Source organism: Squalius cephalus (assembly GCF_949319135.1).
Source record: "Squalius cephalus genome assembly, chromosome: 25".
Taxonomy (NCBI): Eukaryota; Metazoa; Chordata; class Actinopteri; order Cypriniformes; family Leuciscidae; genus Squalius; species Squalius cephalus.
The window spans coordinates 4,346,253-4,371,018 of NC_137146.1; the positions used below are offsets into that span (position 1 = coordinate 4,346,253).

The 24,766-nt window shown below is 37.4% G+C and overlaps 3 protein-coding genes across 4 annotated transcripts; 1 reads left to right on the forward strand and 2 right to left on the reverse strand.

Annotated features, from left to right (window-relative positions):
* sbk1 (SH3 domain binding kinase 1) lies at positions 1-8,191 on the reverse strand. Its single transcript, XM_079863041.1, has 4 exons — positions 7,786-8,191; positions 4,733-4,917; positions 4,302-4,504; positions 1-3,073 (listed from the first exon to the last, which is right to left on the reverse strand). Exons 1-4 carry the CDS (start codon positions 7,821-7,823, stop codon positions 2,300-2,302), a joined length of 1,200 nt encoding a protein of 399 aa, XP_079719167.1. The 5' UTR covers positions 7,824-8,191; the 3' UTR covers positions 1-2,299.
* Positions 8,192-13,554: 5,363 nt separating this feature from the next.
* gnptg (N-acetylglucosamine-1-phosphate transferase subunit gamma) lies at positions 13,555-18,869 on the reverse strand. The gene is made up of 11 exons (XM_079863044.1): positions 18,734-18,869; positions 18,481-18,620; positions 18,279-18,333; positions 18,055-18,177; positions 17,818-17,901; positions 17,641-17,734; positions 17,422-17,536; positions 17,180-17,262; positions 16,979-17,101; positions 16,380-16,464; positions 13,555-13,932 (listed from the first exon to the last, which is right to left on the reverse strand). The coding sequence occupies exons 2-11, from the start codon at positions 18,527-18,529 to the stop codon at positions 13,841-13,843; spliced, it is 903 nt and encodes a 300-aa protein (XP_079719170.1). The 5' UTR covers positions 18,530-18,620; positions 18,734-18,869; the 3' UTR covers positions 13,555-13,840.
* Positions 18,870-19,045: 176 nt separating this feature from the next.
* On the forward strand, positions 19,046-24,521 carry tsr3 (TSR3 ribosome maturation factor). 2 transcript variants are annotated; one of them, XM_079863046.1, is made up of 6 exons: positions 19,046-19,418; positions 19,881-20,088; positions 20,595-20,788; positions 21,391-21,558; positions 23,693-23,747; positions 23,843-24,521. In XM_079863046.1, the coding sequence occupies exons 1-6, from the start codon at positions 19,298-19,300 to the stop codon at positions 23,949-23,951; spliced, it is 855 nt and encodes a 284-aa protein (XP_079719172.1). In that variant the 5' UTR covers positions 19,046-19,297; the 3' UTR covers positions 23,952-24,521. The 2 variants fall into 2 exon arrangements, with proteins under 2 accessions (XP_079719172.1, XP_079719173.1); XM_079863047.1 differs by having other exon boundaries at positions 19,068-19,418; positions 23,693-23,738; positions 23,843-24,271.
* Positions 24,522-24,766: the final 245 nt, after the last annotated feature.

The window sequence follows — 24,766 nt, forward strand, 5'->3', positions numbered from 1 at the left end:
AAAAAACACCAACTATTGTAGGTTGATATTCCAAGTTCATTTGAACAACTTTTATAACCATGAAACAGTCCTATAAAAAGAGCAAAATCCATTATCATTAAACCGTTTTATGATTGCTATTATCTCATACTAACCACAACAGAGAACTCCTTCAGATTATGTGTCATATTCTTTTCGTCTGTTCTTGAGTTTGTTTTTGATGAGACGTGGCAACATACCTCAAACATTAACATTAACTGCTCTATACCACCTAGATCACTATCTAATGCATCCTATGTAAACATACACTTTAATTTAAGACTAAAAAGAGTCTCTTTAGAAGTTAGTTAATTGATCGTTTGTTCTCTGATACAAAAGAAGCTACAAATTAGCACTACCTGACGAAACACAGTCACAATGTTCTAGAGAGCAGATGCTCTCGTGTTCTTGAATGATCCCTTGAGGCTTTGCTTACCTAAATGACTCTTTATACGAGAACACGGAAGACGGGTCTCAGTTGAGCCGTTAAGATCGCCGCTCCTGATGCTTTTCTTCAGAAATCTCATAGAAAGGTGTTTGAATGCACACTTCAAATACAAAGATGCATAATAAAATCCCTGTGATCTATGGAGACTGTGTCTTTACTCTTGAAGACTGTTTAAAAGTCCTGTGTCTCTGTGGAAGTTCTTCCAGTTTTCTCGTAAAACTAAAAAAAATCCAGTATAAAATATATTTTCTTCTTCTATTGGTGCACATGTATGATTCTGTCGTAGGCTGGTTCAAAAGTCACATGATGACGAGCCTCCGTGAAGAAAAGATGGCGATCCGTATATTCACACCATCAGTGTACTTCCCTGTTTGCCGAGTTTCAGTGCACTATTGAAAAGTTAAAAGGATAGTTCACCCTAAAATAAAAACTAAGTCATCATTTACTCACCCTGGTGTTGCATTTCTCAACATTTCTCATTTTTGTTTAGTAGTAAAGTACTAAAATAACTAAAACTATAGACATTTAAAAAAACCAACAAAAATGATTAAAACCTTACCTAAAATTAAAAATATGACAATCTATTATAGTATATCAATGATACTAAAATAGCACTACAAAAGAAGTCTATACACTATATTCTAGCCTAAGTCTTGTAAAGCCACACGAGTGAGAAACAGACCAAAATGTGAATTAAATGCATATCTCTTCAATTTAAATACAGCACATCAAGATGGATCCAATTTGATGTCAATGATCATCAATGCATCTTCTCTTTTAGAAAATGTGTGCAAAAATCTTACAACTCTGTACCTTTATCTACTCCTAAAAGGTGTATATTAGTAACTTACACAAATAATATGCACTAATACACACCTATTAGGCCTAGATATGTTACAAAATTGTTCCTTTATGGGTACTGCCTCAGTCACAAGCTAAAGGGATGATTTTTCACATTCTTTCTGACAGTGAAGATGTATTTTAGACGCAAAAATCAGCATCAATGCAATTTTTGGTTCACAATGACTTTTCCTCACATAAATCTATCATATGGCTTTAGAGGACTCTAACTATGGTACTTTGATGTGATTTCAGGATCTTGACATCTAAAGCACCCATTATGGAGCATTGTGCAGTATTTCTTCATTCGTGTTCAATGCAAGAAAGTACGGAGCCTCTAAAGGGACAAAGCGATGGGGGAAAAAATATGAGATGGGAGGAAAATGTATTTTTCAGTGCTTTTGCATTCACACCCAAGTGTTTTGCGTTTCCCTGAGAAACTTTGCATTCACTCACACACCTTTTGAGTTCTTTGCAAGTGAACGCTAAGTTTCTCAGGGGAACACAAAAGTTTTGCGATCGATCTCAAAGTTTGTTTCTAAGGGGAACACAAAAGTTTTGCAAGCGAACGCAAAGTTTCTCGGTCAAACGCAAAAGTTTTGGAAGAGAACGGAAAGGCATTGACATATTTTTTCCTTCCCATCTCATATTTTTCCCTCACCATGTCCCTTTAGGGACTCCATAAGAAAGAAAGACATGTTATTGTTTTTTGAGTGAACTATTCTTTTAAATTAAAAGCAATTATGTTTTTCTTGCAAAACTAAATAATTTCTAGAGCTAAAGTGACCTACCAAAGTTATTTTGATCCTTCTTTTCCTCTAAATTAGTGAGGTTTCAGAGTCACAGAGTAATAGTTTTGCTAGTTCTTAATAACCTACGGCGTTCTTGTCATTCTTGTGCAAGCGTTTTTCCAGTAGTTCTCCTGAAGTAATATTGCTACCAGTTTCGCGGCCGTCCAGTGAAACCCGTACACTTAGAGACTCAGTTTTGTCTTCATACACAAATCTCAATAGGAGTGGTCATCATCACTTTGCTCTTGTCTTGGCGGTTGGGCGACGGGCTTTTGGAGGACTCTTCCCTCGAGGAATGTGGTTCCGACAGGATGCTACGTTTGAGGGGGGTGGGGCGTAGACAGGAAGTGCTTGAAGGGGGGGAGGGTTCTGTGTGTCTGTGGGCGGAGCAACGTGAGGCTCCTCCCCTCGGGGCCCTACAGGACGCTCTGCGGCGATGATGATTCAGCAGGTCGTATTTAAGGAAGTAAAACACATCTTTAACGCCACAGCGCCGCTCCGGCTCCAACGCCAACAGCCGGCCGAACATACGTAACGCATCATCAGAGAAACGCCTCCACTGGGAGGGAACGGCTCCTGGAGGACACGCCCCCCGTTGCCAGCGCTGAAATTCCGAAAAGAATGCGTCGCTAGGCAACGCCGCTTCCCATGGGAAGTTTCCCGTGAGCATGCAGAAGAGCAGAACTCCGAAAGCCCACACATCCTGGGTCGTCGCCACGACGATGCCATCCGAAACCGAGGCCTGGCACACCTCGGCTGCAGTGTATGGGATGGTGCCGCTGATCCGCTTGATCCGGCTGCCCGCCCGCCGTGTCATTCCCAAATCTGCCAATTTCACACGCCGGCACTCGCGGTCGAAAAGCAGAACGTTTTCTGGCTTCACGTCACGATGGACTAGACTCTTGCTGTGCATGAAATCCAGAGCCAAACCCAGTTGCTGAACACAGCGTTTGACCATCTCCTCCGGCAGGCCGGCCTGGAAACACACGGGAACACAAGACGGCACAGTTTAGAGCTGAGGAGGTTCAGAGAGTATATAAGCTCATAATCTATAAGGGAGGAAGTAGAAACTTATAGTTGATTCACAGTGTTTGCTATAATCAAAAGCAGGATCACACAGAACTCCACAGATGTATGCAGAATTAACATAGGCTATACCTATCAATCATAAAGTTATACAAATTCCCTGTGCATGTTTTGGATATAAACATTTTTTTGGCCATATTTTCCCACCAAAATAGCACAGAAAATGTGAAAAAAGAAAGATTCAGCGTGAGTCTAGATAACGGATACATACAGATAGTTGGTTTTCTGTACTGTTCATGTCATCCAGGCTAAAAAAGTTTGAGTTCGGTATGAATTTTGTTAATGTTTTTGAAAGAAGTCTTTTCTGCTTACCAAGACTGATCAAAAATACAGTAAAACTGTGAAATATTATTACAGTTTAAAGTAGCTGTTTTCTATTGCAGTATATAGTCAAATGTAATTTATTCCTGTGATCAAAGCTGAATTTTCAGCATCATTATTTTGGGTTGAAATATGACCCAACCATGTGACAACATGCGTGTGCGTTCAGGATTCCAACACACTGAAATACTGATACAGGGGCCGGTTTCACAAAGATAGACTTTGACTATGGCTTAGATATAGTAGATAGTCAGACTTCAGATAGACATCTAAATCAGACCGTTGCACAAAGCACTTAAGACTCTGACTATCTTAAGTAGGACTACACTGCAATGCATTCTGGGTAAAATAAGACACTTTTCAAAACAAAACAACATGGCGGATCGAGGAAGCGCATTAAACCACTCAGTGCAGTTTACCCCAGCGGAAAATATGTTTGTTGGAGGAGTATAACAGTTACAAGGACATTTTACTTGGGAAATTTAGCGGAGAATGTAGTAACAAGAAGAAATGTTTAAATTATGAGCCATTTTCCCTTTTCTTTTGGCTGTCTGTAATGTAACTGATTGTTACTGCTGGTTGCCAAGGTAACAGAGTCTTAGACCTAAGTTAGCCTGGGGGTCAGGTGTCTAATTTTTTTGCTCTAAATTAAGCAGTCTTTATTTTTGTGAAACCGTCTAATTTGCATTAGACTAGTCTATGAGCAGATTTTAGACTTGTCTAACACTATAGACCGGTCTAAAATAGCTTTATGAAACCAGCAGGTGTTAAACAGGTAATATGAGGCGCAGTGATACCTGAGGTGGGATGATGTCGAACAGGTCTCCCGCGGGCGCGTACTCCTGGCCGAACACATAGCTGTCCTCCGTCTCAAACAGGACGTTCAGGACTTTGATGATAAACGGACTGCAGCCCAGAGCCGCCGTCAGACTGTACTCGCGCAGGAAACTACGCAGCTTCGTCTTGTTCTTACTCACGTACTTCAGAGCCAGTTTAGTTCCTGCCAATACACAAAACAGCGATGAATAAAACATCATGATGCATCAAGACCTCTATATTTGAATATAGAGGAGCTTTTTTGGAGCTTGACAGTGTCTATCTACATTCACTTCCATTGTATGGAAAGGAGCAGCCAGGAGATTGTGCAAAACATTTTGTTTTGGTTCCACTGAAAAAAAGAAAAAAAAAAGAAAAAAAATGGCACTGCCTCATTTTCATCCAGACTCACCCTGTGTCCGATGCACACACAAGTCGACTTTGCCGTAGGTGCCCTTCCCCAAAGCAGCGATCAGCTCATACTGCTGTTCTACCTCTGAGGCGGAGAGAGACGTGATGGACAGCGCCTGCATGTCCTCGACCGGAGCCCCGCTCGTCTCACTGCCCCGTCCCGCTGCGAGGACACCCACCTGGGCACTGAGAAACACACACACATCATCTCACATGCACTGACAGACTTATTTCAAGAGGAGGTGTGTCCTGAGGCCAGATTCACACAGATTAGTAAGCTCTTGCTTAGTAATTTTGCCTCGTTTTCCATTAAAAGATCTCAAAATTCCTAAATCAAGATATATTTACTTGAGAAACAAAATGACTTTAAGATATTAACCTCTGGTTTCACAGACGAGGCTTAAGCTTATTCCAGACTAACGCATGTTTGAGCGGTTTAACTGAAAGATCTTAAAATCTGTCACTCGGAGCCATTGTTGTGTCTCAAGATGTACATCAGTAATGTTTTTTCTAAGGCACGTTTATAAAAGCTTCTTCCCAAGTAAATATATCTATTTTAAGAATGTTTTGATACTTTCACTGGAAAATGACAAAAATACTGAGTAAGAATTTTTTTTTTTCAATGCACAAAATTCTTAAGAGAGAAGTTAAAACATTTCTTATGATTTTTCATATATTTGCGAATATTTTTTTTTTTTAATATTTCCTTAAACCTCTGATGCTGTTCAGTTTTACGCTTTATATATTTAATTTTTTTATTTTATTGGAATGATACGAAACTCGGTTAAGGTTTTGGCACTTGACTTGCTGGGTGAACAAAAAATAAAATAAAAAATGGACATGGACATGATTAGAAAATTCTAGATTTACCAGTTTAAATGTCATTTTCAGGTCTATGCTCATAAAGTGATTAAGAGCTAACAAATGGATCATAACAATTCCATAAATATAATTTGGTACCATAAAATCCCCTAAAAAAAAAAATTTGAACAAAAAAAAAAGTAAAAAAAAAAAAAATCTGATTGTAAAATCTGTCATCTGATTGTATGGCCATTCTTGTTGAAGATTTGCTGATCAAAATCACCTCAAAGGTCATCTTTTTTGTGTCATATACAAATTACCTTAATAATAAGCATGCACACTATTTTTGGAGTCATGTTTTCTAATGTGCCATGTATTTTAAATAGTTATTAATAGCGGTCCGTTGCATTCACAGCCGCCCCCTCGGTTGAAATCATGTTGTTTGTGTGTGTGTGTGTGTGTGTGTGTGTGTGTGTGTGTGTGTGTGTGTGTGTGTGTGTGTGTTTGTCACCACCTTTCGCCCCGCGACGGCCCTGCTCGCTTGCACTGATGCTTTGACTGAGTGGAAAAGTACCGGTATCATGTGAGAAGAACACTAAAGATTAATATATAGAAGTGCCAGCCCACTTCAAGCTCTGTTCTGAAGAATGTTTTGTGAGACCGGCCCCTGGAGAGTAACTCTCTCCGGGTGTTATAGACCTCCTTGATGACGTCTTTTGTCTTTTGCTCTGTTTATTCTTCTCCCTCTACCGCTCGTGTCCTTATTTCTTTCCTCTTGTCAGCACTTCTGCACTCCGACGAAGCAGTCAAATCTTTGTGAATATTTCAACAGCAGCAAAGGGCACTGACTGAATCACGGTCCTGACGTCCCGCAGAGCTCACGGGAATAAAGCAGTGACCTAGAATGAGTCCTCATGTTATCAGCATCATGCATTGTGACAGCGCAAGACCCTCCGCTGAGCATCACTGCTACACAACAACAACAACAACAGATGACCTTAAGATGACCTCTCAGAAGTTCTGATGTGCCGAACCCCTGCTATCCTGGACTCTTTAGCCCCTGACTGAGAAACAAATGAGAAATCGATTCAGGAACGTTCTCATTTTCTCTAGAGGTCATCGTCTACCTCGGCTAGATACCTGTTATTTTTACTGCATTAACCCACCTGTCGTTCTCTCCCGCCCTTCATTCTGTACCTCAACCGGTTGAGCAAAGAGAATTTAGGAATTTCCCTTCCCAATTTCAATTGAAATAGCCATAACACACTGGATAATGAATGGGAATGACAGGAAAATGAATTTCCAGAAGGACAATTGGAAGAAATGCACATTAATCCTACAGAACAACAACAAAATGAGCTGGAACAGAAACTTTCCATTTTATGAAACTGTTTGATGTTAATTAGCTCCATTTTGAAGACTTTGAAGTAAATTTTATATATATATATATATATATTATAATAGAAAGAAATAGCGCATATATATTTTGTGTATGACTTCAGTTTGCTTTGAAAGGAAATTTGATGTTTATTTTGAAACATTTTTCACTCAGACATTGCAAGACTTCACAAATAAGAAAGAAATGGCAAGTAAAACATTGAATTAAACATGAAATTCTGAAGTAGTGATTTCTTGTAAAAATGCACTCCAATAATCAGTTTAATTTACTGATATATAACTTTGAAAAGTCTTGAATGCACTTTACTATAATAAATCATAATTACCCCACTTAATAAATGGGACAATCTGTTCCTCATTGAGCCTAAATTTGAAGGTGAAGGTGACCTTTGACCTGCCCTCCCTCACAGGTCACACTCATTTCACACACAACATTCTTGCATATACTTACAAACATGCAAACTCATGTTTACAGGATTTTTTAAAACGCTAAATGCATCAGCATTACACAAAATAAAACAGTTCTGAATTCATTCTCATTGAATTCTATTCCTTTTTTTTATAATTTTTTTAATTAATTAATTCATTCATTCATTTATTTGAGCACTTTCTCCTCTATTCCCCCTTTATTTCCTTTCTTTTTTCACCTTATTCAGTAACTTCACATGCTTTGGCGATATTATAAATGTTAACAAACACGCCTATGATTTCAGACTCTGGAGACATCAACAAGAATGCCTGAATGCACGCCGTGCCACCAACAGTGCAAAACAAACAGTTGAGCCCTCAGCGGTCTTCAGACAAAAGAAATCAATACACGCGCAGGCTTCAGTTTCCCAGATCTCCAGGACTCACCTGCTGGTGCCCTCTCTCTCTCCCTCATGTTCCTGCATCCAAACGCCGCGTCTACCAGCTCATTCCCCTCAGAAAAGCATGATCTTCAATCACAAAGAATGAGTTTCCTCAGCGTTCCTGAAGGACGTCTGGCTCAGAGCTCTGTCACACACACACACTGCTCTGCTCTACATCCTCAGCTTTGCTTTCCAGTCCTGCGCTCATGTGGAAAAATCACAGTCCTGTTCAGTGTTTCCTTTGTGAAGGTTCTGCTGGAGCACGAGGAGAGAGGAGCTTGTGTGTGTGTTCAGTCATCAGTGATGTACAGTGTGTGTGTGTGAGAGAGAGAGAGAGAGAGAGAGAGAGGGGAGGGGGTTGTATCTGTGCGTGAATGACCTACTTCATTGCGTTTGCGCTCCTGGATGCTGGAAGAACGGCGTCTGTGTCTCGCAGCATCCAGGGTCCTTTAGGGATGTGAGATGTGCTCAGCCAATGGCCTGTGTTCACATGATCACAGAAGCCCTCGAGCCAGCAGCGTCCCGGCATCCAGGCTTCATTTTCACCCACAATTTAATGCAGAACATCAAACCTATTTTTAGATATTTTTCGCATTCTGTGACATCCAAGCACATTTTCCTTCCAAGTTCTTATTCCTGTAATGTGTACTGTTTCTTTTTTTAGTCGAGATACTAATATTTTTATAAATAGGTTTTCATGTTTTTATTTTAATTTTAGGTATTTTTTATAAATTTCTGTCATTTTTATTAGTTTTTCTATTTTTTATAGTCGGCTGAAATGGTAGGGATAGTCTTTTCTTCCCTATTGTGACGTACATACGAGTAAAACAGCTTCTCGAACAAGAATAAATGTAGGGCGGGGCTTGATTTTGTCCGTGGGGATTTGATTGGATGGTTGTGGTTTGCTATTGGTGGATCTGATGTGAGTGACAGGTTGCCCCGCCCTCACGCCAGTAAACACATCATCAGAGAAGAGATGTTGCTGCAAGAGGGAAGGAAGTTATTTAGACTAAAGATTATAAGTAAAAATAATTATGTGCATAGATAAATCTTTTATAATAAACGCTGCGATATTCCATAAAAACAAGAATTGTCAGTTTTAATGTCATGGTGACTTAAAATATGTCTATAGGCTATAGGTTTTATAAATTATTTCAGTTTTTCATTAGATTCTCATTAATATAATACAATAATGAAATACCATGTTTATTACTACAATTAAATTAAAGGCAGCACAACAAATATCATCATGATGCATCAGAATTTCCCATAGACATTCATTGTTCGTCATTCAAAACCTAAATACTGCATTGTGATTGTTTTTTCTTTTATGATCTAATATAGTGTAACAGTCAGGGGAAAGAAGTAAATGTGCATTTATGCATTTGGCAGATGGTTTTATCCAAAGCGACTTACACTGCAGTGGTGTTAAACCTCAGCCTAAAACGAACATTTCAGGAAATGTAAATCTAGTAAAATAACACTGACGTTTCCACACATTAACAAGAATGGAAAGAAACCGTTTTAAACATCCTTCTGAAAGCCCAAACACAGAGTAATCTCACCTCTCCTTTGTGTTACGCCTCCGTTTCTTTTCATTACACTTTCTCTCATCTTGAGCTTGCACACTCTTTGTCCTAGTTTAAGTTGCTGTCTCCTCACTTTATCCAGGTCGACATGTTTTTTTTTGGAAACACTGTCTTATAAAATATGGGCTTGAACGTGGAATCCTGCTGCAAATGTCTGCCCAGTAAGCCCATGTTTATGCACAATAATTATTTTATAATCATTTTATAATATGACATAACATTGTGAAGTAACTACTTTGGTATTAATCTTGTGCATTTATAAACTTATATAAACAATAGCCTACTAATGCTAAAAAAATATAATTACATTGAAATATATAAATGATTACAAAAAAATATAATTATTATAATTTACTAATGATTAATTAATGATTTTTGAATGATTAATTGCTTATTATATATATATATATATATATATATATATATATATATATTTAAATATTTAAATATATATATATATATATGTTATTATTATATGCCACCTAATAAATTATAATTACAATACAAATATAAAGTTATTACAAAAATATAATTATTAATAAACATTCTATCCATTTATTTATGTTATTATTATAATTATTGTTGTTGAGAGTATACATTATTTTTTTGAACAACGATGATGACAATTATTATTATGATTATATTGTTGTAATATAGTTTATTTTATATAATAAACTTATTTTATTTATATATATATATATATATATATATATATATATATATATATATATATATATATATAAATAATTTAAAATAGTAATATATATTTATGATATTATTTGTAATATAATATCATACTATTATTAATATAATATTAATATCAATAATTATTATTATTATGTAGCCTACCACCATTATAATATTATATTAATAATAGTATGTAATCTTTGTAAATAATAACTATTAAGTATTATTATACTTACTAATAAGTAGTATTATTATTACAGGAAAAATATTATGTAAATACCCTTATTAATAAACATAAAAAAAATCTTTTATCAATGTGTTCAAGCCTGTTTTGCATGCCGGTGCTGGAGGAGCGTCAGCATCACGTGACTCTCTCTCCACAGAGGCCTGTTGTCTCAGTCTCTGTCTCTCGCCCTGACGTCCCTCCTTTAATGAAATCTGTACATATATGAAGGAAGATTTCTGGTTTAAATACTTGCATTTATTAAGAATTGATAAGCAGCCCTTTGAGGATTTTCTCAGTCTTGTTCTCGCTGATTGACCGCAAGCTCATTCAGAGGTCGTAGATCTCTCGAGAACATTTATGAGAAGTTCTTCAGTTCTGAAATTAATAGACAGACAAAACTGTGAAGTTCACGGATTTCATGCTGAATGTCATTGCCATATTTTGTTATTCAGATCTAATTAGATGAAAGGCCTTAATTGCCCACCTGAGGTTTGAGTGACAGGCGCTGAAGTTCATCAAATGCATCTGTCATGCGCCTGATGGAAACGTCAGCACTGACCTTTTTGTGTTCTGCATGCATTTGTCAGTGTTAAATGTTTTCCTCCAAAATTGATCCAAACAGCTTGTGCAGAAGTAAAACTACTTGTTTGATTGTGAAACGCCCATTCAAAGCAGTCCAATATTAGGGAGCCATATGAGTCATCTGCAATCCTGAAGTGACTGAGGATCTAATGTACACAACCCTGATATAAATATCTGCACCCTTTGAATGCGTCATTGTGAGGCAGAGGATGTCCTGCAGGCAAGAGCTTCATCTCTTGAGAGTTTAGAGAGAGTGTGTGTGAGAGAGAGAGAGAGAGAGAGAGAGAGAGAGAGAGAGAGAGAGAGCTTTGTAATAAGGTCACTCACTCTCTCTTTCAGAAATCAGACGCCACTTCAGTCTCAGATCAGGTGTGCCATAAATCAGTCTCTCTTGATTGTGCGACTACAGATATGAATGAGCTCTCAAATCATGTGATTTGTTGAGGAGAGGTGCATTATTACGGTGATTAAAACAGATCCTAAGCAATTTGCACAAATTAATTTTGAAAATAGGATTATGCACTTACTGCAATAAACTAGTTTCATTTATGTATGACTGACAAATATGCATCACATTACATTTTGTATTGCTCTCTGAGAATTGTATAATGATAATTTTCTCTATGATTCTTTACCATTGTTCCACAACGTTGCCCTCAGGCAAAACAAAAATATTTTGGGGTGGGGGGGTTGGGGGAGGGACTTTTTTCAATAAATCAATAAAATGTTCCCAAATGGGCCAAGAAATGATTTGGAATAATTTGTATCATGTGCCATCAAAATGCATGCAGTAGAGGGTTGTTTATTAGTTTGTTTATGTTAAAACTAATTAAAATTAATGGAAATTTTATATGCAATTCAAATACATAAATCTTAAATTTAGCCATTTTTTAGGCACACACACACACACACACAAAGCATTTAAAATGCTGTTTATAATATTGTGATTTTGGTGAATTTATCAATTTGACCTATGACCTTAAATGTTAAGTTAACACAACTTGCAATTAGTTAGAAGATTCTATTGTGTTCGATATTTTTTAAGTAAAGAATGTTAAGTGAACTCATATATTTAAGTACAACAAAAGTTGGCAAGTTGAATTTACTTAAAAGGTTTGTTGAAAAAATGTATATTTTAAGTAAAATAGTTTTTTCCAGTGCGATAAACCACAGAACACCTTAGAAACCGCATAGCAATCATGGTGGCACGTTTTGCACGGGCAGACTCTGAAGGAGAAGTAAAAAATATAGTTTTATTTGCTCTCTGGTGAGTTCGGCCGTCTCTATGTAATTGGATTTTATTTTTCATGGTCTGGTCATTTTCAGTTGAGCTCTCCTCTTCCCTTTTCGGCTTCTAACAAGATGCGTCTCGACACACGGTTGCTACATCCTAATTTAACATCTTATTTACAACCAAGGAGGAAAATGCTGCCCTGGAACCGATTGCTCGAGGGCTTGGTCTGTTATTTGCAGCTGGATGTGGGCTGTTTGTTCTGCCAGTGCTGTCTAGTGATGGCAAAGAAAAGAGCAGAAATTGGATGAGAGCAAATAAGAGACTTGAGGGCGTGAGAAGGGGATTTCTGTGTAAATGACAGAGTATTTCGGCTAAAATGCTTGGTTTGTTTACACACAGCAGAGAAGTGCGTCGAAAAAAAAACGATAGAGTTTTGGATGCTGCCATCTAGTGGTTCAGAAAGAGTATTTCAAATCTCAAGTCACCGGATCCTGGCAGTGGGACGTAGCCTACGATTCATTTTAGCGAATCGGTTCGTTTGGACAGTTAATATTAACGCAGTGTTGATTGATGATTGATGACAAAATGATTCATCAATTACTTCACTGTAGAGTCCCAAGAAGTAGCTATTGTAATTATATACGCTACTGCAGTTTAGAAGAACTGTTTTTGATTAGGTAATTTAAATTACGTTTAAAATCTATGAAAATACGACGAATAATTCCTACGATTTATTCATCAATCAAACATCAACACTCGGTCCACACCTTCCCAAGGTTATGAATTAAAATCTCTACTCCATTTTTAACTACTGTTATAGTCATGCAATAGTTATAGAATTTAATAATTTAAAAAAAGGCCAGCCTAAAAAACTAACTTTTGATTTTAAAGGTACAGCAATTTTTTTTCCTCTTAGAAATGAATACTTGTATAAAAATAATACTAATAAATATGCTTAAAATTATGAATACCTGCCCAAGATCAAGAATCTAGTAATTTCAGTGGCCTTGAAAAAGCTGGTGGTCTGCCCTCATGGCGGCTGCCATTTTGTGATGATATCGAAACTTTCAGTTTTGGAATTAATCATGGGTGACACATATTCTTGTGAACAGGCTAGACTATTTCTACCATAGTATTAGTAATCAAAAACCTCCAATCCAACTAAAAGATTAAGTGAAGTCCCACCCAAACTTTTTTCTCATTGAATATCCCGAGTGAGTCACTCGGAAGAATGTAATACTTTGGCAGAAAAATAGGCAGTAAACATGTCATGTGAACATTAAAGTTGCTTGCAAAAAAACATTCACCATTGTTTGAGCCAGCATTGTTTAGAGGTTGTTCACGCAGAACGTATTTTATGTCAGGTGTGTTTGACCATCGCGACTTTTTCAGCGTCTCACGCATAACACTGCTTTCTAAAAACATGTTGCTTAAGTAAAAAAAAACAAAAAAACTGCATTTTTAGACCTTATGTTTTTCATTTTACTGCCATGCAACTCATCCTTATTAAATACAAAAACACATTCAGGCTGGTTTTGATGATCAAACAACAAGGCTCCCGCAATGTTTTCATAGTAGCACACAGACAAGTTTTTACGCAAACAGAAAATTAAAAAAATGAACTCTGTCATGTGATAAAATCTTTATTTCTCAGGTCAGACGAAATCAAGTCAAAATTAAAACTAGCATTATCTCACAGTAATATTATTTTCCTGAATGTTTTGTGGTCCTGCTGGGCATGTCAGTGCAGATCAGCAATAAAGCCGGTGTCCCCGCGCAGGTGCTGCTCCTGGAGGAGCGAGGGCTCGACGGGACCCTGATCCTGTGTCCTGTCTGAGAGAGCGAGAACAATTCCATTGGTGCATCTTGGCATCATCAACTAATTATTTTTGTGAAATATTTAGGCTTTGCTAGCTTTCTTTAACCTTGTGAAGTCTGACATACGAAATAATAATAGTCAAAAATGTAATGGAACAGTTTATTGAGTTTTTAGACCCAAAAAAAGTGTGCTTTTTACATTGATACATTGTGAGTATCATATTTGATACGTCAGTTTTTTATATAGGATAATATGAAGCTCATTTTTGAGAAGGGGAAAAAAACACCAATTTTATTCAGAGGGACAAACTGAGCAAAAATATGCAAATGTTGTTATTTATATGGCTAAAAAGTAATATGAAGATCTGACAGCTTGTAATGTAAATCAGTGAGATTTTATAACTACTTACATAAAATGTATATAAAATCAGTTGTCACTCTATATCTTTAATAATAAAAATAATAAGTCTCAGAAAGATATTTAAATGCTTAGTTTTATGATCAGAGCTCTGTAGATTTTATTGTGGAGAGTAAAACATATAATGCAATGCAATACAATGATGATTGAGAGATCTTTCTCAAAAGCCTGATGTATCATATTTTAACATGATTTTTCTACAAAAATTGATGTATGGATAATCAAGTAAAGTTGCTTCAGTCCACTAAATGTTCAATACTAACAACATAAAATGTATTCTTACATATACTTTATAAAATCAGTGCAGATTTCAAAGCAAAAAGACGTGAACCACAACCTTATGATGGACAGTTCTAGAATTTTACTAAAATGCCTTTTACTTGCTATAAACTATCAGACAGACGACAGATGGCATGTGGTAGATTGTATGCAACAGGTTTTTCAGCAAGTTTTGATCCCGTTGATCATTTAGAAGCCTTAGACATTTGCATATCAAATATTACACAGAAGGCTTCATAGGGATAAAATAAATGACACATTCAGGCATTTTTAAAGGCCGGGACACACCAAGCCATGTGCTCCAAGTGTTTTCAGTGTGTTCCGCACCGTTGGCTCTCGTCGGACGCCATCTGGGTTTTTTGGGCAGATTCAGCGTGTTGAATCGCCGTCGGTGAGAGAGAGAGAAAACTCTGATTGGATGTTCAGCTTAGCGAACGAGTCAGTGCACGAGAATAAAAGCGAGCAAAGACACAGACAAATTATGGGTATAAGGCTGTTATAATGTTACATCATTTACCTGAGCATTTGAATGCAGGAATATTTTCATAATAACATGAGCTGCCTGGAATAAAGAGAGTGATCAGCATGATATTCAAAATGCAAAGCTAGCGCTGCTTTGTTTACGGTGTGTATATCTGCAGTCCTAGTTTTGGTTTCCCTATTTTGAATGATGAAAATAGACTATTGATACCTGCTGATATTTACTTACACGCAGATGCAGAACACATGTGCTAGTTGACGGTCACCTATAGTCCTTTTGGTGTGTTAAAGGGTTAGTTCACCCAAAAATGAAAATTCTGTCAGTAATTACTCACCCTCATGTTGTTCCAACCCCGTAAGTCATTCGTTCATCTTCGGAACACAAATTAAGATATTTTTGATTAAATCTGAGAGCTGTCTTACTCCTCCATAGGCTTCTAAGTGATTGAAACTTGCTGGCCCAGAAAAGTTATTAAAGACATCGTTAATATAGTCCAAGTGACTCCAGTGGCTCAATCTTAAGTTTATCAAGCGACGAGAATACTTTCTGTGCGCAAAAACAAACAAAAATAACGACTTTATTCCACTATTCATTTCCTTCTCTCTGGGCCTCGTAGTGTTTTTGCGTAGCGCGTCTGTGTTGCACGTCAGACGCATCACACACATGACAAGCGTCGACCAATAGTGAGCATACGTGGTGACGTGCAACACAGACGCGCTACGCAAAAACACTACGTAAACTAACTCAAGGCTCAGAGAGAAGGAAATTAATAGTAGAATAAAGTCGTTATTTTTGTTTGTTTTTGCGCACAGAAAGTATTCTCGTCGCTTGATAAACTTAAGATTGAGCCACTGGAGTCACTTGGACTATATTAACGATGTCTTTAATAACTTTTCTGGGCCGACAAGTTTCAATCATTTAGAAGCCTATGGAGGAGTGATCAGCTCTCAGATTTAATAAAAAATATCTTAATTTGTGTTCCGAAGATGAACGAAGGTCTTACGGGGTTGGAACAACATGAGGGTGAGTAATTACTGACAGAATTTTAATTTTTGGGTGAACTAACCCTTTAAAGCGCAGCTTTATGGCCGAGATGCAGCTGACAACATGGTCAGCTTTCGTCACCGCTAGTTCTTTGACGATGGCTTGGTGTGTCCCGGGCTTTTGTGCCTTAAAGCTGTTGTGCCCACCTGAGCCTGTGTGTCCCGTGTGTCCACCTGAGCTAAAGCTGTTGCGTCCACCTGAGCCTATCAGATGAGCTGAAGAAGTGCATGCATGTCTCACCTGTTGTTGTCGCCTCATAGGAGATGTTATGTTGTGTTAGGAGCGATCGTAGCCGTTCTATCTCTGCTTGCTGCTTTTCAAAGTCCTGTTCAAATAAACAGTAGTTAGAATAGGTAAGGTAGTGCGTCAGAGGACGCGAAGACCATTCATTTCATTATTTTCTTTTTGACAGGTATGTTAGAGATTGGGCCGTAAGTTAGCTTAGTTTTGTTTTTGTTTATTTCTTTGATTTGGAAGCCGCCCGCGTTCCTTCTCCAACTCTCCCTATTTTTCTTATATTTGCAAGTGCCTGTTTGTTATCTGTATTTTTATTACTTTCCCATACTGTGTATATGTCTGAGGTGTGTTTAAAGCTACCTCCAATTGTAAATATTTCTACTCGTGATATATATTGCACCTTTTTGTAAATAAAACAATCGATTGCAGTTCAGTAGTGGTGTTTATTTGCCTTTACTCCTCACCTAGTTATGTTGTGTGTTTGTGAATGTGTGTTTCTCCCCTATTCCCCTTGACTGACCATCTCAGGGGTCGTAACACATGCTGACAGCACTAGCATGACTCAAGCTGAGCGCAGGATGTCCTGCACGCGTCTCTCTGACCTGTTTGCACTGCTCCAGACTCGGATGTGTGAGGGATGTCGTGCTCTCCTCTGCCTTCTGCTGCTGAGCTCTTCTCAGGAGACCCGCCTCTTCAAACAGCTCCTTCAGCAGCTTATTATAACCCTAAACACACACAGACACCCCTTATTATTATGTTCTCAGAGGCATGAAGAGTAAAACAGTGTGTGTGTTTGTTGTCACCTGTTCTGTGAGGAGATCTTCATATCGAGCTTGCGCGATTTCATCCCACTCCTTCTGTAATGGCTCACTCAAAACTGGATACACTGAAAACACACACAAGTGCACAGTGAGACTCGGTACACTGCAGATAGAGCCTCAACTAACTTTCAAAGGTCTCTCAGGATCACATACACTTATTTAAAATAAGACAAAACCAGCTAAAAACAACAATAGATACTAAAATAACACTGCGGTTAACTCACCTAAGAGGGAGTGTGAATGGCAAACAAGTGGCGTCTCAAACGTCAGTGAATAAACACACGTCTGCGGCTCTGAAACACTCGAAAGTTTACTGCTGTTCCCACAGACCAGGAGAACCTGAATAGAGACATCCTTCACACGTCACCATTTACTGGCAAAAAAACATCCATAAAGTCACATTACAATTAACACAAAGATTTTTCATGGGAAAAAAACCAAACCTTGGTCTGTCTGTTCTTGTTTCCGCATGAATCTCCTTCTCGCATCCACATGCCAGTAAACGTGTTATTCTGAATCTCCCATTCCTGCCAAATACTACACATACACAGTGATTTAAAACAATGCAAGCTTAATTAAATAGAAGAAAGCATAATAAAAACTTTTATAAAGATCATTACCCCAATATACCGCTGTATGCGTTCCATCTGAAACTCTGTTCATGCTGAGTCACATTATGAAATGGACAGAATACGTATTTGTATCTAAAAAACACAGAATAATTAAAAATAGGTTTCTTTTAATTGCACACAATTCATATTCATAAAGATAAAGCAAGTTAAATATGTATATTAAGCTACTACACTTTTTTTTAAATGACTTTTCAATAGTTTTAAAGATGTGCAGATGTTACATACAGGGCCTCAATATAGTTGAAGCATTTCCCTGCCAGTCTGTGCAGATGTGAAGGTCCAGACACTGGAGATGGGCTGATCTTTGCCTGCAGTCGATTGCTCTGAGACATAAGCTGATTATTCAACCTGAAAAATCAAAGGAAAGGAATATGGAGATTCAGACTGTGTTGTTTAAGTAGATCTCATATTTGAAATGAAAATTTTAGAGGGTTTGCTGGAATCCTGACCCAAATGTATTAGGTTCCTCAACTATCTTCATCTTCCCTCCTGATATGACAGCCACTGAAACATTAAAAAACACCACATAATGGATACTGACATTATTAATATTGAAGTGTTTTGGGAACACACACATTAAAACACTTTCAGTTCCACATGCTACAATATTGATCAAATTTAATAAAACAAGACTCAATTTATTACACTTACCCAGTGCTGTCAAACATAACAGGCACAATTTTAAAAATGCAGACTCCATAACTCTTGAAATAGTGGGAGTTGTAAGTAAAACTACATTTCTTTTTATCTTTCTTCTGTCTGTTCATGTGACACAACCACAACTGAAAACACTACCGAATGGAGAAGATGTTATGTTTTATGAACGTGTGGCTTCCGAAATGCAACACTTATCGAGAAAATACCTCATATTTAAGAGTTTTAACATATATGAAGATATAATTACATTTAATTGGTAAAATGTGTCCCTTTTGCTGTTTACATTAAACACAAAGGCGAAATATGCATCAAAATGTTCGTGAATGTAGGAAACGCGGCGTTGCGGTAAACCAAAATAATATTGTTCTATATTTCCGGTGTGTAATTCTGCCTAAATAAAAGTCCTCTTCCGTTTTTACTTTATCGATTATTATGTGTCTGTTTTCTATCATTTATCGATTGTGTTGAGCATAAAATATTAATTTATATTGTTTAACTAAATTAATAAAATATTAATATTGATGTAATTTAAATAAATTAGCGTCTTTTGTGCTTGGTCACAGTAAGAGCCATGTTTCATTGCGTCACCGTGTTTTGGCCTCACGAACCAGCGTGTCAGAATAAATCTTTGGGATTTTATTTAAAGGCATTTGTATGCCGTGATCAGCGTAAAGTAGATACATTTTTGGTGTGTTATAATTTGTAAGATGGTTAAATAGGTTATAATACAGTCGACCCTTTAAATAGCTTCTTCACACGTCTGAAAGTTGAAGTTTTTATTCCTAAAACAAAAATAAGGTGAATTTCAGATATGCGACGTAAAAAACAGGGTAAATGTGAGCGAGCGGTTCACAAGGGCAAAGACACACGACACAGGATGAAGGGGAAATCATTAGAAACCTTCACAGAGGAGATGCACGAGGCTCTGCAAGGTCTGTGGTTGTCATGCCAGTTTGGATAGATATGTTAAAGGGATAGTTCACCCAAAAATGACAATTCAGTCATCATTTACTCGCCCTCAAGTTGTTCCAAACCTGTATGAATTACATTACTCTGCTGAACACAAAAGAATATATTTTTAAGGAATGTTGGTAACCAAATAGTTGATGGACCCCATTGACTTCATAAATACTATGGAAGTCAATGGGGTTCATCAACTGTTTCATCAAAAGAAAGAAATTCATACAGGTTTGGAACAACTTGAGGGCGAGTAAATGATGACTGAATTTTCATTTTTGGGTGAACTCTCCCTTTAAGGGAGTGCATTTAACATTGTCATGTTTTTTAAACATATCAGCTCAGATTTATGTCACAGACTGAATTACTCTCTGTAATAAAGCTTGACACACATGAGGTTATATGTTGTCAGTGTATGTGTGTGTTTTTTTCTTCAGCCAGTGAGGATGCAGATTCAGGGGCTTCAGGAGGTGTGAAGTTTCCCTGTCCATTGGCCATGTGGGATCTGGGTCACTGTGACCCTAAACGCTGCACAGGACGGAAGCTGGCCAGGAAAGGTTTAGTGCGCTGCCTTCGACTCAACCAGCGCTTCAATGGCCTGATCCTCAGCCCGATGGGAACCAGATATGTTACACCTGCAGACAGGTCAAGTCAAGTCACATTTATTTATATAGCGCTTTTTACAATACAGATTGTTTCAGAGCAGCTTTACAGAGATAACAGAAAAATAATGCAAAAAAGTTTGCCAGGAAGTTCAGTGATGTTTCATTTTTTTTTTTTTTTATATAAATTTAGTTTATATATATATATATATATATATATATATATATATATATATATATATATATATTTCTTGAGCAGCAAATCAGCATTTTAGAATGATTTCTGAAGGATCACGTGACACTGAAGACTGGAGTAATAATGCTGAAAATTCAGCTTTGATCACAGGAATAAAGTACATTTAAAAAAAAAATTATAATAGAAAAGAGCTACTTTAAATTGTAATAATATTTCACAATAGGCCTATTACTGTTTTTACTGTTATTAAAACATTTGAAAAAACATACTGACCCCAAACTTTTGAACTGTTGTGTAGATAAATATGACAGAAAATGTCTCAAATCTGAATCTGTAATATTCTTCATTTCCAGGGAGATTGTGGCACAGGCTGGGCTGGCAGTGATTGACTGCTCATGGGCACGGCTTGAAGATACGCCTTTCAGCAAAATGATTGGCTCACATCCGAGGCTTTTGCCGTTCTTAGTCGCGGCAAATCCTGTAAACTACGGAAAGCCGTGCAAGCTGTCCTGCGTCGAGGCTTATGCTGCCACCTTCTGCATTGTGGGTAAGCAGCTCCCAGCTTTAGCTTTCCCTCTCCCTGCTATTGTCATATGGGTTTGTATGTATTATAGCAGTGGTTAAGCATTATGCATTTCAATGGCGGTTAAAACTGACTAGAGAGAGTGGTCACAAATGGCCAAAATGATGCTGATATTAGTGATATATACACTATGTTCAAAAGTTTGGTGATTCAGCAAGGTTTATTGGTCAATAATGACAATAAAGACTTTAAAATTGTTACAAAAAAATTAATTGTTTTAAACAATTTTTTTTTTTTTACAAAGAATCATAAAAAAACTGTTTCCACAAAATATGAAGCAGCACAACTGTTTTCAACATTGTTTATAATCAGAAATGTTTCTTGAGCAGCAAATCAACATATTAGAGTGATTTCTGAAGGATCATGTGACAGTAATGAATAATGAAGTGCAATATAGGAATAAATTACATGTCAAAATATTTTTTTGCATTTATTTATTTTTGACTAAATATATGCAGCCTTGGAGGCTCAAGAACGTAATATGCCATAATGATAGCAACTGAGATTAAAGATGGACATTTATTTGTGTATTGACGTGTATGTGTCTTTATGTGATCATGCATCAGGATTTCGTGACCTGGCTGTGCTCCTGCTGAGGAAGTTTAAGTGGGGTTTGGGATTTTTGGAGCTGAACAAGACTCTTCTAGAGCGTTACGCTTCCAGCCAATCCGAAGAGGAACTACTGGCTGTGGAGAAAGAGTTTCTCAGTGAAACTCCTCAGGAAGAGGAGATAGGTACGTTCCAATGGGGTGCTATTATGCTTTTTTTAAATTTACATCTTTCTTTAGCGTGTAATGTTGCTGTTTGAGCATGAAAAAGCTCTGCAAAGTTCCACAGCACAAAGTCCCTCCAAAGGGAGTTGGTGCGCACCATTTCTAAACTCCCTGAAACGCTGTTGAGTTGGGTGAGTTGCGTTAGCAGTGTGTTGAAACTCCCGGTTATGGTAACGGGCGGGACATTTCCCAAACACGTTCAAAGCGGTTGACCAATCACAACACACTGGTCTAGCTGGCAAACAGAACACATTGTGATTTTTCAGAAGGAGGGGGAACTAAACAGGGGTGTGTTTCCCAAAGCCAGCTGTGGTCGCAAGTTCCTATATTACCAACAACCGTTGTTGGCTAATGACGCTTTTGGGAAATGCACCCCAGAGCATCACTAGCTGCGTTTCCATTACCCTTCAAATTGTGCAAATTGAAATTGCGAATTGAAAATACGCCCAATGGAAACACGTCAATTTCGCAAAAACTTCCATTTATCGCAAAAAAGTTTTTACGCTCGCATGAGGAGGTTTTTCAGGCAATTCGAAAAAGAAATATTTCGCAAAACCGCAGTGGAAACAGTTTTTGCGCATTTACAGGTCACCTGACGTAGATGACGTGGTGTGTTTGGACAGAATACGAGACAGAGCTCTTTATTAAACTCATAAAAGACTAAAGAATTACAGGAATAATGGATTCTAAACCTCAAATATATGCCACAATCAAGACCTCGAAGCAGAAATGAAATGAAACACCTCATATGTGCCGCTCACAAGTATAATAAGGGTCGTTCCCTACCATTAATGCTTTGAAAACACACATACATCTCCTTCGATTAATAATAATGGCTAGTGCAATGGCTGGGATATAGTACATAATCCTACCAACGTCCGTTGCCGTGGTTTTTGGAATGACTTTACTTATCGCGAGAGGAAAAAATGAAGTTTTAATCGCATAACATTGGTTAATTAGCCTGACTTCGTCATACTCATATTCTAGTCAGAATGTGAGTCTGAGACTGCTCCATAGAGATTTGATTATGGGGCGTGTCTCAACCGAACCAGGAAAAAAAAAAAACTCTGCACTCAATTGGATAGACCTACAAGCAATCAGAGCAACGGAGTAAATGACGCATGTTCTTCATTCATATTTTCAACCAACAAAATGTCGCGGCTCTCTGTTCCTCTTTTAAAATGAATGCGCTGTGGATATCTTCTATAACAGACGCGATGGCGGAATCTACACATGATGTTTCATAAACAAAGTTCGGGAGAAGCACGTACAAATAATCAATCCAATATCAACTTGTCATCAAACAATACCATGTTTAACGTTACCCCTATCTATCAGCATGAGGAAGCATATTCACTCTGTCAACTTACCTAACACTCCTTGACAGTTTTTCAGCATCCCTCCACCACCCCGAATCCTCACTCTTGTCTTGTTCTCTCACAACCAGGAACATGGGGGAGTATGGCTACCGAGCCCACAGCCCTCGGACAGCACGTCATATACGCATTTAGTCTATCTGACTTATTTATGTGAACTCGTGAAATCTTATATATGCATTTATTCTATCTGACTTATTTGTAAATGTGAACTCGTGAAATCTCAATTCTCCAGCTGCACTCGTCTTTGTTGTAAACTAATTCAAATCAAGCACTCTTTGGTGACGTAGGTGATTACGTTACCGTTGCTCATCTGTCCATCATCGTATAAAGCCCGCCCTGACAATTTGATTGGTCCGAACAATTTTTGTTCGGGCATAATAGCTCCTCAACGGAGCGAGTCCAGACCGAACTTCCCGACCAAAAAATATTGTGGGCGGGGTTCGGGCTGGCACCCAGGCTATTGGTTAATGGAAACGAAATAGTTTTTTGTTGACATTTAGAAAAAAATTGCAAAAGTTTTGCGCAAATCTGTAATGGAAACGCGCCTACTGACAAACTGGGAAGAGAGGAGCTGCAACAGTGTCAAGTATTGGAAAACACCTATTCTATGAGACCAGTAGACTTTGAAATGGGGCGTGATTGGGCCTCTTTAAAACAATCAAATATACTAGGGTTTTTAAAATAACTTAATGTTTGTTATGTGTTTGTGTCCCCAGATCCTTTCGATGTGGACTCAGGAAGAGACTTTTTGAACCTCAACAGGCCAGTCCAGTGAGACTCTTTATTAATTATTATGATTCTACTATGAATTTTGTTTAATTTCAACCTGAGAAGTCAAAGTAATCTGTGTGTGTTTGTTCTCTCAGGGCTGAGGATGATGATGACAGTGACGAGACATCAGAGGAAGAAGAAGATTGTGAGGAGGAAGAACAGAAGAGTAAAGAGGAAGAGGATGATGATGAAAGTGATCAGTAGTCTTGGTTTGTGTAATCTTAAAATGAAACCTTTGGGGAAGAAGGACTATCAGTGACTTATTTAGTAACACTGACCTTCACTTGACACAAGCAGACTTCTGTTTTCTGAGTGTTTGCAAATGTTGAAAGATGGAACTAGTAGGTTAAACAAACCGGAGTAATCGGATAGTGTAGTCAAGGTTTCAGCAAGCAACTTCCCCAAAGACTTTTTATTATGTGCAAAATGTGCTGTTTGTTCATGAGAAGAATCTTCTCAAACTGTAATAACATTATTATTGCAATTATTGTTTATAAGCAGAATTAAATATTTAAATTGTTTATAATATGCTGCATTCGTGTTAAGTTTGCAAAGTGTTTTGCTGATTTGAGTTCCACTTTCTTTAAACCAGCCTGTGTATTTTAAGTTAGTTGCATGTAAATCCAGCATCAGCTAGTGAACTCATGAACAGCCATCATGGATACTCTATACGAGGGGTCTTCAATCTTAGATGCCACAAAACCACAAAAAATATGATAAATAATTAAAAGGCAGCTATATATTTTCATGCATAAAGACCCAATTCATACTTTGAAAATGGTATTGTTCATACTTTGGTGCTGTATTGTTAGATGTATTATTTATTTATTTACTTACATTTTTTTATTATTTTTATTTTAATCTATTCAATGATTTTAATACATTTAATGATTTTAATGCATTTAGTTTAATTTTATTTGTCGTTATGGTTTACACTGTTTTCTGAACTTCAAAGAAAACAATGACATTATTACAATGGTTATGTCCTTAATATTACCATAAGACCATACGTCCAAAAA

What these genes read in the sequence shown, in the direction of transcription:
- gnptg (XM_079863044.1), bottom strand. Translation starts at nt 18,529, where the DNA reads ATGGAGTCTGCATTTTTAAAATTGTGCCTGTTATGTTTGACAGCACTG. An exon ending in GTCTGGAGCAGTGCAAACAG is followed by an intron (nt 16,465 to 16,978) that starts GTCAGAGAGACG and finishes TTATTTGAACAG; the next exon opens with GACTTTGAAAAGCAGCAAGC. An exon ending in CTATGAGGCGACAACAACAG is followed by an intron (nt 13,933 to 16,379) that starts GTGAGACATGCA and finishes TCGCTCTCTCAG; the next exon opens with ACAGGACACAGGATCAGGGT.
- sbk1 (XM_079863041.1), bottom strand. Translation starts at nt 7,823, where the DNA reads ATGCAGGAACATGAGGGAGAGAGAGAGGGCACCAGCAG. An exon ending in GAGAGAGAGGGCACCAGCAG is followed by an intron (nt 4,918 to 7,785) that starts GTGAGTCCTGGA and finishes TGTGTTTCTCAG; the next exon opens with TGCCCAGGTGGGTGTCCTCG. An exon ending in TCGACATCATCCCACCTCAG is followed by an intron (nt 3,074 to 4,301) that starts GTATCACTGCGC and finishes GTGTGTTTCCAG; the next exon opens with GCCGGCCTGCCGGAGGAGAT.
- tsr3 (XM_079863046.1), top strand. Translation starts at nt 19,298, where the DNA reads ATGCGACGTAAAAAACAGGGTAAATGTGAGCGAGCGGTTCACAAGGGC. An exon ending in TATGTTACACCTGCAGACAG is followed by an intron (nt 20,089 to 20,594) that starts GTCAAGTCAAGT and finishes CTTCATTTCCAG; the next exon opens with GGAGATTGTGGCACAGGCTG. An exon ending in AACCTCAACAGGCCAGTCCA is followed by an intron (nt 23,748 to 23,842) that starts GTGAGACTCTTT and finishes TTGTTCTCTCAG; the next exon opens with GGCTGAGGATGATGATGACA.